The sequence below is a fragment of the Pantherophis guttatus genome, chromosome 1 (assembly GCF_059756535.1).
Source record: "Pantherophis guttatus breed Tessera chromosome 1, ASM5975653v1, whole genome shotgun sequence".
Lineage (NCBI taxonomy): Eukaryota > Metazoa > Chordata > Lepidosauria > Squamata > Colubridae > Pantherophis > Pantherophis guttatus.
The window spans coordinates 67,676,826-67,691,693 of NC_142063.1; the positions used below are offsets into that span (position 1 = coordinate 67,676,826).

At 39.3% G+C, this 14,868-nt stretch overlaps 1 protein-coding gene across 1 annotated transcript; it reads left to right on the top strand.

Annotated features, from left to right (window-relative positions):
- The first annotated feature begins 1,775 nt into the window (after nt 1–1,775).
- RAD51 (RAD51 recombinase) lies at nt 1,776–13,748 on the top strand. The gene is made up of 10 exons (XM_034417848.3): nt 1,776–2,121; nt 2,419–2,525; nt 3,378–3,515; nt 5,511–5,628; nt 6,304–6,395; nt 7,780–7,874; nt 7,978–8,091; nt 9,475–9,604; nt 10,157–10,278; nt 13,013–13,748. Exons 2-10 carry the CDS (start codon nt 2,439–2,441, stop codon nt 13,134–13,136), a joined length of 1,020 nt encoding a protein of 339 aa, XP_034273739.1. The 5' UTR covers nt 1,776–2,121; nt 2,419–2,438; the 3' UTR covers nt 13,137–13,748.
- The last annotated feature ends 1,120 nt before the right edge of the window (nt 13,749–14,868 follow it).

The window sequence follows — 14,868 nt, forward strand, 5'->3', positions numbered from 1 at the left end:
TATAAAAATATTATGTTAGATTGTTATCCCACCTCTCGTTCAGGACCTCAAGGCGCCCTCAAATTACACTATTTATTTGGCAATGATTGAATTTTGACTAATGAAGCAAGTGCTACTTTGCAGGCTTAATGTATAACACAATAGGCATTCTATTTATTTCACTATAGATTGCATCAGAATGTAGTTCATGTCTCCCGCCTCATCCCTTTCCTGGAATGGAAGGGAGCAAGATGCCCAGGGGGAGGAGGGTGGGGTCTTCTCTTAATCTATTAACCACCTCTAGAAAGCTATGCTCCGTTGGGGCCTCAGGCCAATTGGCAGAGTTTTCAGGCCTTTTTGGAAGGCCAAAAGGGAGGATCTGAATCACACCTTTGGGCCGTGATGTTCCAGAGGATGAAAGCCATGGCAGAAACTACAATAATGCCTTCTGTAACCATATCACACATATTGAGTTTGTAATTAACAGTGTTTCAGAAGTATAGTTGTGGAAAACTAAGTTTTTCATTACCTTAAGAAGGTTCATATTAAAAGAAATAATCACACACTGTATTAAGCCATAGTTTATTGAACAAATCACTATTTGGGTTTCTGCAAGTTAAAACTACACACCATAATTATCTAGTCATAGATTCCTCGCTCTTTAAGAATTTAAATCGGTGTTTCTCAAACGTGGCCATTTTTAAGATGTGTGGCTTTTATCTTGCAGAATCCCCCAATCAGCAAGCTGGCTAGGAAATTTTGGGAGTTGAAGTTCACGCATCTTAAAACTTGCCAAAAGTTTGAAAAACACCCGCTTAAGCAGAACTATAATAAGGCATATGAACCAACTTGCATCCACATGCATTTCACAAGAACAGGTTTATTCAGCAAACTCCTGCAAGGGGGAAGGGAGGACATAAAGAGTAAAATAGCCAATTTGATCTAGGATTTAAGGCATGGGGCTAGAAACCAGGAGACTGAGTTCCAGTCCCTCCTGAGATAAAAACAGCTGGGTGACTTTGGGCCAGCCATTCTCAGGCCCAACCCACCTCACAGGGTGATTGCTGCGGAGAAAAAGAGGAAGGAATATTGTGTATATTGGCTACTTTGAATTGCATATAAAGTAATAAAGGCAAGGTGAAAACCTAAAAAAAAATAAAAGTTAAGTGGAAATCCAAGTAAATAACATTCTGTCTTAATTCGCACTAGTTTGCTCTTTGCCATCGCCTACCGCAATTTTCCAGGGGAAAAGATAAGATGTTCAATTACTGTAGTAGGACCTGCCGTCTATCGAAGTAACTAAATACGGGAAATGCACTTGCTTTGATAGGGAATATCCTCTTAGAGACCGATGATCAATCCTCATTCCAAAATCTCCGTGGGGATGCAATATTTGGGACGGGGATGGGGGGGGGGAATTCTTCAAACAAATAGGTATAAACGGTCATTGTCCTCCTCTACCGCCTGTATTCTCTATTAATACATCGCGTATTACTCTGCTTCACTTTCCCACGTACAGTTTATAAGTTTCAGGAAGCTGCATCCATTCAGATACAAGAGGCATGGATAATCACGAAGAGAAAAGGTTCGGGTTGAAGTTGGCATTTTGAAAATGATGGCTCGCTAGATAACCGATCTAGACACCACGGATATAAGGAGAGAATCCCAATGAAAATAAACTACAAGATTGTTAAAAAAAAAAAAAAAAAAAAGAACGAACAATTTGGAAAGATGCCTCTCCGCCGGATCAAACGCTTCCCTTCCGCTCCGCCAAACAAGCTTTTAAAAAAAAATGCGCATGCGCAAAGGGTAACTTATTTTTGGTCTAGCCCGCGTTCCGCGGGGGCTGTCTGTACGCCTGTGCGTCGGTCACGTGACCCGTGGCGGGTTAATCTGAACCGGGAGGTGGAAGAAGCAAACGAGCCTAAGCGGCTCGGCCTTCGGTGGGGCCGAAGGATCCCGGCTGCGCCAGGCCTTCGAGCGGCCTAGCGGAGCCTCGATTCACAACTCGACCGAAACATCGAGCTTCGTTCAGTTTCCACACGGAAGGCGGCTGTTGGAGGCCAGAGGCCGTTTCCCTTTGGGCCTCTCTCGCGCGGTGTTGGCAGAAGAGAACTGGGGACAGAAAGGCGTCGCTTGGGGGTTTGTAAATCGTGGTCTCAGGCCCGGTCAGGAATAAAATGAGGGCTATTAATAATAATATTTTTTTTAAATCTCACTTTTACTCCTGTTTAATATTAATGAGTGCAGTATGCCAAGAAATGCATAACATTTACAGCGTTTGTATTTGTGGGTTGTCATCCAGATAGGGTTACTTTTCACCTATGAAAACATAAGAGGATATGACTATAAAATTAAAGGGCAATTTTAAAAAGCTGTACACCGTTAACGTACTTTTGTGCCACTTGTTCAAACTGCAGTTGTTTTCCCTCTTGATAGGAATACGGATACTTTGTGCCATGGCTATGCAAATGCAATGCGATGAGAGCATAGATATCTCCACGGAAGAGGAAAGCTTTGGTCCTCAGCCTATTTCTCGTTTAGAGGTATGTATTACTAGCAACTCTGTTGGAGTTGTATCTTGAGTCCCATCTTATATTCTTTATTGATAGTTTTCCAGTTTACCGTTTTAGTGCAAGTTTCAATGAAACCATTAATTCTAGCTTTTTAAATTTTTTGATGAAATAAAGCTCCTTCCTACCAGTGCTGATATTATAAAATATTTTACTTGACAACGGGCAATTTGTTTCTTTTTTATGCAATCTTTGAAAGAAGTTGAGAAAAGTTTGTTATCCAAATCATTATAATTTCCAAATCTTAGCGTTATTGAAATAACTTATTTTTTAATGATGTATTTTTATTTTTAATAATGGTTTTATATTTTTGTAATAATTGGTTTTATAAATTGCTTTTATTGTTTGTTGTAAACTGCCCAGAGTTGCTTCTTTGAAATGGAAGGCCATATAAATGTGATAGATAAATCTTAAATGTATTTTTGTTACTTGTTGCTTATGCACAAAAAGGAAGACAATGTTAGGTATTGATTCATTGTGTAAAATATATTTTCCAAAAAAACAACAACCTGGTTTTATTTTTAAAAACTTAGAATATATTTTTTACTAAAAACTTTACTTGCTGAAGAATTTAAAGTTGTGTTTTTGTTTTTTTAAATGGATGGAAATGATAGAAATGAACAAAGCTGATTATAAATGTCAGCTGCTATCTTTGCAGACTGAAGGATCAGATCTCATAGAGTTCAGTGAAGCTCACTCTTACATTAGAATATTAGGTTGCTTAGTTTTGTTACCTATTACATTTGGATCATTATATCTGACATGTATAGAACTCTTTGATTTCTACATTAAACATGTTATATAACAATATATTTGTTTCTATAGCAATGTGGAATAAATGCAAATGATGTGAAGAAGTTGGAAGAAGCTGGTTTTCACACTGTTGAAGCTGTTGCCTATGCACCAAAGAAGGAATTGCTCAATATTAAAGGCATCAGTGAAGCTAAAGCAGATAAAATCTTGGTAATCATGCTTAGCTTAAAAATGTTCAGAAAATATATACATCTGCAATACTGAGTATTATTTGTATTATCTTATTGACTGATTGATTTAACTTCTATAGAGAGTGTGGTAGCGCAACAGCTTCCCCGGTACCTAGATGAAACTGTCTATCTAGACCCGCTCCAGTCCGGCTTCCGGCCTGGGCACAGCACGGAAACGGCATTGGTCGCGTTGGTGGATGATCTCTGGAGGGCTCGGGATAGGGGTTGCTCCTCTATCCTGGTCCTGTTAGACCTCTCAGCGGCTTTTGATACCATCGACCATGGTGTCATGTTGCACCGGTTGGCGGGGTTGGGGGTGGGGGGCACCGTTCTGCGGTGGTTCTCCTCCTACCTCTCTGACCGGTCGCAATCTGTGTTGACGGGGGGGCAGCGGTCGACCCCGAGGCACCTTGCTTGTGGGGTGCCACAAGGGTCGGTCCTCTCGCCCCTTCTGTTCAACATTTATGTAAAGCCGCTGGGTGAGATCATCCGTGGCTTCGGGGTGGAGTTCCATCAGTACGCTGATGACACCCAGCTGTACATCTCCACCCCAGGCCACCCCAACGATGCCCTTGAAGTGATGTCCCGGTGCCTGGAGGCCGTGCGGGCCTGGATGGGGAGAAACAGGCTCCGACTCAACCCCTCCAAGACCGAGTGGCTGTGGCTTCCAGCGTCCCGATATAGCCAGCTGACGCCATCGCTGGCTATTGGGGGCGAATCACTCGCCCCCACGGAGAGGGCTCGCAACTTGGGCGTCCTCCTGGACGCACGGCTGTCTTTAGAAGATCATCTGACGGCCGTGGCCAGGGGGGCTTTTTATCAGGTTCGCCTGATACGCCAGTTGCGCCCCTTTCTAGATCGGGACTCTCTACGCACAGTCCCTCAGGCACTAGTCACTTCCCGCCTGGACTACTGCAATGCTCTCTGCATGGGGCTCTCCCTGGGGTGCACCCGGAGGCTCCAGCTGGTCCAGAACGCGGCCGCGCGGGGGATTATGGGGGCGACGAGGCGCTCCCATGTGACACCTCTCCTGCGCGAGCTGCACTGGCTCCCGGTGGTCTTCCGGGTGCGCTTCAAGGTGTTGGTGACCACCTTTAAAGCGCTCCATGGCTTAGGGCCGGGGTACTTACGAGACCGCCTTCTGCCACCAATAGCCTCCCACCGGCTAGTACGCTCGCACAGAGTGGGCCTCCTCAGGGTGCCGTCCACCAGACAATGTCGGCTGGCGACCCCCAGGGGGAGAGCCTTCTCTGACGGCGCCCACCCTCTGGAATAACCTTCCCCCAGAGTTACGTATAATAACAGACCTCTGGATTTTTCGTCGGGCCCTAAAAACCTATTTATTTCAACTAGCTGGGCTGGCTTGAGCTAAATTTTAAATTGATTTTAAATTGGGTTGTTTTAATTTACGGCCAGAATATTTAATTATTTTAATACTGTTTTTTAAATTTTGTATGCTTTGTTTTTACTTAGGCTCTGCACCGCCCTGAGTCCTATTTGGAGAAGGGCGGTATAGAAATTTAAACAAACAAATAAATAAATAAATATAGGCCTCTACTTTATATAATGATTCTTGGTGGCTCATAACAATTCGTAAAATAGAAATGACCTTTCTCTCCAGGATATAAGACCAAACATCCTCTCAGCTCAACTCCATCCTAGCCTAATGCTTGGGGGACAGCCAGCTTTCCATGGCCCTCTAGAAGACTAGATGGGTAGGGATCCCTCAAATCTCAGGTGGAGGCTATTCCAAAGGGCCATCAAAAAAGAGCATCTCCAAGACCCTATTAAGTAATAACATTTAAGAGAGAGAACCTGGAACATGCCCACTCTATCATATACTTTTTGCAAGTATACTTTTGATTGTAATTTTTAAAGGATTATAGGAAAACATGAGAATTTTAACACAAGAATACAAATGAAATAACCGAGTTGTAAAATAAAACCAACCTTTTGATTTTACTGTCATTTGCAGGCTGAAGCAGCAAAGTTGGTTCCAATGGGATTCACCACAGCTACAGAGTTTCATCAAAGACGCTCAGAGATCATTCAAATTACCACTGGATCCAAAGAACTTGATAAGCTGCTTCAAGGTACAACATTTGATTTATAATTGGTCCTGAAGTCATTATTATGTGAAGTTGACATATTACATGTTATAACTCAAAAGTAGATGACATAAATATACATGGTGTTTTTGGATTGCTTCTAGCATTAATACGGGAAAGAGCATATTTTGAGGTCCCATAAACCTTGAATTTAATTTTTATATTACACTGCTTTGCAGACTTAATACAGTGAAGTTTACTTCTGAAAAAATAGTAGGAGACCATTGCTAAAAAAAATGTACAGATTGTTTCTCAAGCTAAAGTCCTCATACTTTAATTTCTCCTAAAAGAGTTGCTACAAAAATAATCTCATGCAACAAAGTAATAACAGCATCCTGATAAGGTCATATGAAAAACATCTAGTTGTTGTATAATATTAAATAGTTTTCATAAATGAAAATAAAAACCTGTTGTGCAGTATGGCTGATTTGCATAATAATGTCCACAATCTGAATTCTGTTCATTATGTTTCTTGTAATTGAAACATGTAAAAGTATTTGAGTTTCAGAAGTAAATTTGTTCAATATGGGATATATTTGCAGAAATAAGATTTTCAGATCTCTTTAGGTTTGAATTTAAATGTGTGATACACAATCTCAGGAGTATATTTATATGTCTACAATTATTGTGATATGCCTGAAATTTGTACTTCTTGTCCAGGTGGAATAGAAACTGGGTCAATAACAGAGATGTTTGGAGAATTCCGCACAGGAAAAACTCAGATATGTCATACATTGGCTGTAACCTGTCAAGTAAGCAATGGAGACTCTTCTTTGTGTAATACTGTGCAGAAAAATCTTTAGAATTTGTTTTATTCCATATATTTTAATTACATGGTTCTCAAGACTGGGAAGATAATGCAGTAAGATTAGGATAGTCCTTTTGACCGGGAAGGCTCAGTTAGATGTTTGGTTGAAGACCCTGATTTGGAAGTCTTGATTTCACTGAGGTGGAGAATGCTGCAGTACTTTAGCACAAGGACATTCTAGAAAGCTAAATGAGATATTTGATAGAAAATCCAGGACTGGGAATTTGTAGGCTTGGTAGATGCTCTGAAAATTTAGAATTATTTTTAATTATACTAAAATAGAAAACTGTTCTTAATTATTTCCACAACTATAATTTCCACTGATAGGCCCTCTTTCCACAACAGTGGATTTATTTGCTATATCATTCAGCTAATGTCCCTTAGAATGAATTTAGTTTTCCTCAATTATCTTTAATGTTTTATTGGGTGAAATGTGCCCCTTAAAATCCATCAACAGAATAAATATTTGTGGTATATAAGCTATATATTATTAGATGGTTTACAGATATTTTAGTAGTTTGTTGTCATTTAATGTTTATCTTAAATTGGCCTCTTCAGTTACCCCTTTCCTCATTTTCCTTTTAACAAACCTATTAATTTTTTTTTCTTTTAAGAATTACAAACAAAATAATATATTTTGGTTTGTTTGGTTATCAGTTTGTATTTCGAGGTGATAATAAGACAACTCCCCAATAATCTGATATAATGGATTATAGCCAATGATGTATGTTCACTGACAGGGCAGATTAATTCTTTCTCATATGCACACTTCAGATTGGCCCTAGTACACTGATGGCTAACCATTTTGCCATCGCGTGGCAAAAGCGGGGGGAGGGATCGCACACGCTCCCCCCCGCATGCTCCCCCCCCCACTCCATCCGCTTTTGCCACGCGATGGCATGGTGGGCCTGGTAGGCCTGTTTTTTGCTCTCCCCAGGCTCCAGATCCCCTCTAGGAGCCTGGGGAGGGCGAAATCAGCCTTCCCCCCCCACTCCGGAGGCTGGAAATGGCCCATTTGCTGACTTCTGGTTCCACCCCCAGGCCCTCCGGAGGCAGGAAACAGTCTGTTTCCCTACTTCTGGGTGGCCCAGAAGACCCGAAAATTAGTGGCCGGTGCGCATGCCACCATAGTTTTGCCATCAAGGCCCTAGTAGATTGGGAGATCCTCTGCAGCAGATTTAGAGAAGGGATGAGTAACTGGATGGGGGGAGAGTCACCTTGCATAATACTGAATACAAAATGTTATGTGGAACATCCATATCCTAGAAAGATGCAATTTTGCAATTTAGTACACTTCTGTAAACTGAATTGGTCTTTTTTTTCCTAAGCTCCCTATTGATCGAGGTGGTGGTGAAGGGAAGGCCATGTACATAGACACAGAAGGCACTTTCCGTCCAGAGCGCTTGCTAGCGGTGGCTGAGAGGTCTGTACTTCTATTGGGAAATTATTGGTGTGGGCAGTATTTAAGTCGCATCCATTTATTTCCACTCCTGTAAAATTTATCTATTTTTGCCTTATTTTTCCAGATATGGTTTATCTGGGAGTGATGTTCTTGATAACGTGGCCTATGCCCGAGGATTTAATACAGACCATCAAACCCAGCTACTTTATCAAGCATCTGCTATGATGACAGAATCAAGGTAAAAAAAAAAAAGTCAAGAAAACAGACTTTTCTCCTTTAACAAATTAAAATATTTATATGTAAGAGATGTCCAATTTAGGATATGCATCATTTTATACAAGTTGGAAAGATAATGGCATAAAAACCTCCTTTGGTTCTTTCCCTATTAAAGTTCTTACGATAAAATTGCTTTTCAAAACAAGCTGTGTTTACCACAGGTTTGCCTGCTTTCTAGGAGTCTTAGCTAAAGACAAAACTATATATATTACAATGGTTCAATAGAAGCTTTGTTAACAAGTTGCATTCCTTTAATAAATAAATTGCATATGCTTTTTATCACCATGTTGAATTGAATGAAAGCGCCTTCTTTTATTATTGTTCCCCTTACATCATACCATTTTCTGATATTAATTCTAACATATGTGAGGATATTTTTTAACCAATTACAACCGTGTTTTATCTTTAATCATTTCAAATCGTATCATCCTGATAAAGCCAATTTGGTGGTGTGATTAAAGGCAGCAGACTAGAAACTGGGAGATGGTTAATTCTAGTCCTGCCTTAGGCATAAGCCAGCTAGGTGACCTTGGACCAGTCACTTTCTCTCAAGTTTAGCAAGAATGAGGCAATAGTGAACCAACCACCTCTGAAATCTTGCCAGGAAAACTGGAAGGACTAATCCAGGCAGTGTTCAGAAGTCAAAAAACTATCTCAAAGGGCAACATGCATTATCCTGGCAAGGGATGATAGACAGCTGTACAGAGGCTGCTTGTCATTATTAGACATGCCTGCTTTACAGGATTTAATGTGAAACTTGAATGGATACCAAGAAAGAAGTTAAGGTTGTTCTCACTGCTTCAATTGTCAGTTGGTTTGGTTTTCATCCTGGTAAGGCTATAAATATTGCCAACGTGGCTTTATCTTGCTCAGGAAGGGCAGTAGGATGTATAGGTAGTCCTTGAGTTATCCCCACAATTGAGTCCAAAATTTCTGTTTGTAAGCGAAACATTTAAGTGAATTTTGCTCCCTTTTTCTTGCCATTGTTAAGTGAATCACTGCAGTTGTTAAGTTAGTGACACGGTTGTTAAGTGAATCTAGCTTCCTCACTGACTTTGCTTGTCAGAAGGTCGTCAGTTGCCAAGCATCTGAATTTTGTTCATGTGACTGTGGGGCTGCTGCAATGGTCGATAAGTGACCATCACAGCAGTTTTTGCAGTGCCATTGAAACTTTGGACGGTCACTAAATGAACTGTTGTAAGTTGAGGACTACCTGTATTCCTTTTTTGATACTTAACGTATTCAATTGAAGCATGCTAAAAATTGGCCAGGCAATCCAGAAAAGCAAGCATGTTTGGAGGGCAAGAATTAAAATGAAAAATGTTGTTCTGCTCTTTTCTTTTAGATATGCTTTACTGATAGTGGACAGTGCCACAGCTCTTTACCGGACAGACTACTCTGGCCGAGGGGAGTTATCGGCCAGGCAGATGCATTTAGCCAGATTCCTGCGCATGTTGCTTCGACTAGCAGATGAGGTAATCATTAGTTCTACTTGCAATGTTTTGCATAAAGACCCTTGTAGCAATGTGTAGTCCCAAGACACCTGGAGATTTTTCAGTTATTTATTTTGTATGGGTGGGTGGGGGGGAGATCTACGCTTTACAGATTAATCCTGACAACCTAATTGCTAGTTATGTTTCACACCTGCACACTTGTCCATGGTGTGCCATGGTGCAAATTAGCTTGCACCATCTGGCTAGCTGTGTTCGCATTGATGACATCTTCTGTGGCCTCTTCTGCCTGACTCACTTCACATCCAGGCAGGGCTCCCGTTCTTGCACAGTTACCCTTTCCCAACGAAGCAATACCCATTTATCTACTCAACAATAATGCTTTCAAACTGCTGGGTGGGCAGGGCAGTGACAGGAGTTCACCCTGTCCTGCAATACTACCAGGGCTCAAACCACTGGAGTGTCGACCATTTCTGGTTGGCAAATACAGCATCCTTAAGCCACCGTGCCTCTTTTTTTTTTTTCCCAGTTTATAGTGAAGAAGCTGAAACTGATTGTATGTTTCTTTCACAACAGTTTGGTGTAGCAGTTGTGATCACAAACCAGGTGGTAGCACAAGTAGATGGAGCTGCAATGTTTGCTGCAGATCCTAAGAAACCTATTGGAGGGAATATTATCGCACATGCTTCAACAACCAGGTAGGATGGCAGATGCTAGCTTTAGTGAATACAGTTTTCACGCTTTCAATTAATTAGAAATTTTGTGAAAATTAGAATGAAGCTTCAACATGATGTCAGATTTTGCTGAAACTGAAATCAAGTTTTGTTTAAATAGAAATTGATGATTTGTAGTTTCTATTCTAACTCAAGATAGCTAACATTTCGGAGTGCTTTTTACAAAGAAAAACGGGGGGAAAATACTTTCAATAGATTAAAAAGCAGAATATAAAATATAGTCCTCAAGCTATTAAATATCTCTTTAAAAGTCTGCTTATTTTATAAACCACACTGGTTCAAAAAATCCAGATGTGCATTAGGTTTACCTTATAAAAGAAATTCCAGACTTTAATTAGGTGGTAGCATTTGACATCAATTGGAGAGAGCTGGTGACTACAGTTAAGAGACAAAAATTATGGAGAGGTACATTTTGTTTTGCAAAAAAGATGGCGATAAAAAAATGAATTACAACAAATAACAGATGCTGTAGAAGTAATACAAAACTTTGTGTTTCCTGTAACTCGTTTCCACCACAAGGTGGCCTCAGGTCCACTGTTTATAGACTTCATAGATTGCAGAGGATGTTCTAGAGATGATAGCCTCAAGAATGAGAAGCATGTGAACAGTAGTCATAAAGTTCCAAAAGGACAAAAAGGGTTACAATCTGTTTACATGATGGAATTGCAGAAGATCTAATTAAATTATGAATACTTAAATTATGATTATGAATACTGTATAGTAATTATAAGCAATTGTTATGTGATGTCTTCAAAATGTTCAATTAAATATTTGAAAGTGAATGGAAAGTATCTTATCTGCAAGCTTTGGAGAATACAGTAATTAACTATGTAGAAAAGTATTTTTAATATGTCAGGGAATTGAGCAGCCAAAGTGCAAATGGAATCAGAAACTCAGACCTGAACCAGTTTTATATAAATAAATATGTTTACATTAAATAAGGTAGGCAAACAGGATCATAGTCCAGTAAATCAGCAGGAACATCATCAGGTAAATCACAGAGAACAGACATAGCACATAAGAAAAAGGTGGGAAACAAAGAAACACTCCTCCTTTTCACTCACAGCAACCAGGTTGTCTCATGTAGTGGCCAGCTCTCTTTATCCAATTAGGTATAACTATGTGTTCTTACTCATTGTGCAAGCCTTCACTGCTCCAGCTATTAAATTTTAAATATCTTAATGTGAGAAGTTTGTTTTTAATGCTCTGACAAGAAATAACTGTTTTTCAGCACCTAAAATAGTTGAGAAATTCAACAATAAAGTATTGAAGGTGAATTATAAATAAAATAAGGAAATTAATCTGTTCAAGCTTTTTAACAGATGATGTAGTGGGTGCTGGAATTGAATTCACATTATGTAAAGACAGTGAAACCATTTCCCCCTTTTTTCAGGGTACAATAAAGCATTTTAACATGTTTCCTGGAACACGTTTTGTCTTTTGTCCCAGAGTAAGATGAAATTCACACACACTTAAACACACACACACACACACACACACACACACACACACACACACACACGTTTCCTATTGATTGAAATAAATTCTTTCATGAACTTCAAATAAGGTTTCCTTTCCAGCTGGATGGAGTCCTGAATAGCAACTTTAGGGGCTGAGATTCACTAACCTTTTTTGGCAGATTCCCCCATGATTGAGAGAAGCTGATACCCATAGTCTCTGTAGTCAGCATGATTTAAAAGAAGTTACGATTTAGGATTATATCAAATGTTTTTCTTCTATGGAAAACGTTTTAGTCCAACCCCCTCAGCATAAGTCATAGGGAAGTTTGCAAGTCAGAGTCAAAATGTTCTCCATCGTTTTCCCATTTGTGGAAACCTTCACTAGGGAACAGATTGTGTGAATGGTAAAAGAAACAGAGTCAAAGTTTTATTGATCAAGTACAGGAGGAGTAATTACTATGATTCTTTGGACCTGATTATATTCTATACCAGACTTCCAATTTGTATGTTTCTAGAAGCATAAAGCTTAAGTTTGAATCTTCAGCTACCAACATAATGAAGAAAATTACCTTACAAATTTATCATAATGGTATATTGTAAAACAGTAGTTGAAAGCAAAAAAAATGTATATTTAATATGAATGCATATTTGTAAGATGCAATAAGTTCTTATGTGGACATTATTATGACTTCATAGAAGGCTTATTTAATTGCTTCTTTAGCTCTTTCAGATATTCAAATACACATGAGTATTTTGGATAATATTGTGCTCTGCTGTTGGTGTTCTTGGCATATCAATGTGTTGTAGGCACATCAGGCCAATTGCAGACTTTCTGTAAGAAACCAACTTTATTTGATTGATGTCACTGGGACAGTACTTACCTGTAGCACTTGGAAGGAGTAAGAGAAAGCAGCAAAAAATACAAGAGACTAGTATTCAGCAATGGATTTGGTTATGTAACTATGTTTTAACAAAGATAATGAAGTAGGAATTTTTTTTCTGTTTGTCACATTAGCCTTTTCCTTTAACTAACTTGCCTATTTTACCTGACCATTTTGTTTGAGTTTCCAATAGTATATCAGGGATGAAGAAAAGTTTAAAACACCAATAATTAACTGAATATTGCCTAGAATATTCTCTGGTTGATAGAATGGCATATAAATTGAATAAACGTCTAATGTTTTATTTAATAGTTCATTATTTTTTATTTTAATAACTGCATTAATTTGTCTGGTTAGGCTTTACTTGAGAAAAGGTCGTGGTGAAACTAGGATATGCAAGATTTACGATTCCCCTTGCCTCCCTGAAGCAGAAGCCATGTTTGCTATTAATGCTGATGGAATAGGAGATGCTAAAGACTGAAGAACTTGTCTCTTTGATTTGTTGTGCAAAATTGGGCCAAAGGGGTATTTCTTTCCATATGATCCTGTTCATGAGACTTCTACTATAGTACCAGAAGAAACAATCATAATTGTTATTGTGGATAAGCTATAGAAGACTCCTGGACTATCTAAAACATACCAAACATACTGATAACTTACTAAGATCTTCTTGTTTAGTGCAGTAGAATAGTAACAACTCTGAGAAATAACATTTGCAGAATTTATGCAGTTTATGTATATATCAAGTGTGAAACATTCAACACTTTCTGATTTTTATGACTGAAGCCAAAATAAAATGCAAGAAATTTGATCAATAAAGGAACTATCTAATAAAATTAAAGCAGCAATTGTTAAATGGCTAGCAGGAAATTTTCATAAATTTGTATAGTTTCTTTTTCAAGGACAAACTAGAAGTTGTATTTTTTTATATACACACACACATACTTGCACAGCTGTAAATTGAAATATTGCATCAGCCAAGAAAAGCTAGCTATTATATAAACAAAGGTTGTGATATGTTCTATGTCTTCCACGTGTAAATATTTTCATAATTATAATGATTTAATTAAAGTTAATCATACTATGATTGCAATTTTGACGATTGCTATGTTTGTGTTTTGATTCTTATTTATATTTTGAGACAAAATGATGAATGAGTAATGTAGGAAATCTCATCTGGAAAAAAAATCAAGATTTTTTTTCTACATTATTATCCAAATAATGTAACTTTCATTTTAATTTTTTACTTACAGTGATTTCCACAAATGTAATAGCTCCTTACAGGTGATATAAGGTACAGAGAAAAACTAGAAAATACTCAGAAAAACCAGAGCAGTTCATTTATTCAATTTAGCTACCACCTGAAACAAACTGGGCCATTTTCATTTACAGTGGTACCTTGGTACTCGTTAATTGGTTCCAGGAGGTATGGTGAGTACTATGAGTGCCAAACAAACCATGTGATTAACACATGACTTTTGTTTCGATGTTGGTCGCAAGGTAGCCAACTGACAACTTCTAGCTTGCGCACCAAGTACTGAATAAATGATGAGTACCAAGATGAAATATTCACATCAAAATGCAAGAAGTACCAAATTCAGCAACTTTCAGAGCTATCGAGTGCTGAGGTACCACTGTACATTTTTGGGGGGAATCAACTGTGTGTCAACTCGCGAAGCTTTCCTGGCCTGCTCCTGAGTTGCCATAGGCAGGGGGATGGGAATCACGCCTCGCAGCTGCACCAAGAAATTCACACCTCAGTCAAGACAAGACACAGCCTAGCCCACCAAAGTCTAGGCCATCTCCATGGAGACTCGCAACAGCTGGAGGGAGTGACTTCTACGACCCGTGAAATTGCTTCGTTGGGGAATGTGGTGACACACTCTGGGGGGAGGGGGAAAGCAAGGCGCAAATTGGGTGAAACCAGTTTCACCTAGGTAGCGCCAACATGGTGCTCCTAATAAACAACTGGATTTTTCTTGCTAAATGGCTTGAGACTCTTAATTTTATTAAGCCATTGGTTGGAACCCTGACATCAAGCCAGCTCTCCCAAAACTAACCAAAAATGACCGGGATTCCTGAGCCCTGGACTCTCCACTTGCTCTCTGATACCTGGGGTGCGTGGAGAGAAACTCAGGCTACCATGGCAGAGGGTGGAATCTCCAAAGAAAGCCTGCTCCTGGCAACCCAGAAGGAAGCAGACACTACTGTCC

Bases quoted from the DNA above. Each gene is read 5' to 3' on its own strand.
- RAD51 (XM_034417848.3), top strand. From the start codon at position 2,439: ATGGCTATGCAAATGCAATGCGATGAGAGCATAGATATCTCCACGGAA. The intron at 5,629-6,303 runs GTACAACATTTG...CTTCTTGTCCAG, and splicing joins ACTTGATAAGCTGCTTCAAG to GTGGAATAGAAACTGGGTCA. The intron at 9,605-10,156 runs GTAATCATTAGT...CTTTCACAACAG, and splicing joins TGCTTCGACTAGCAGATGAG to TTTGGTGTAGCAGTTGTGAT.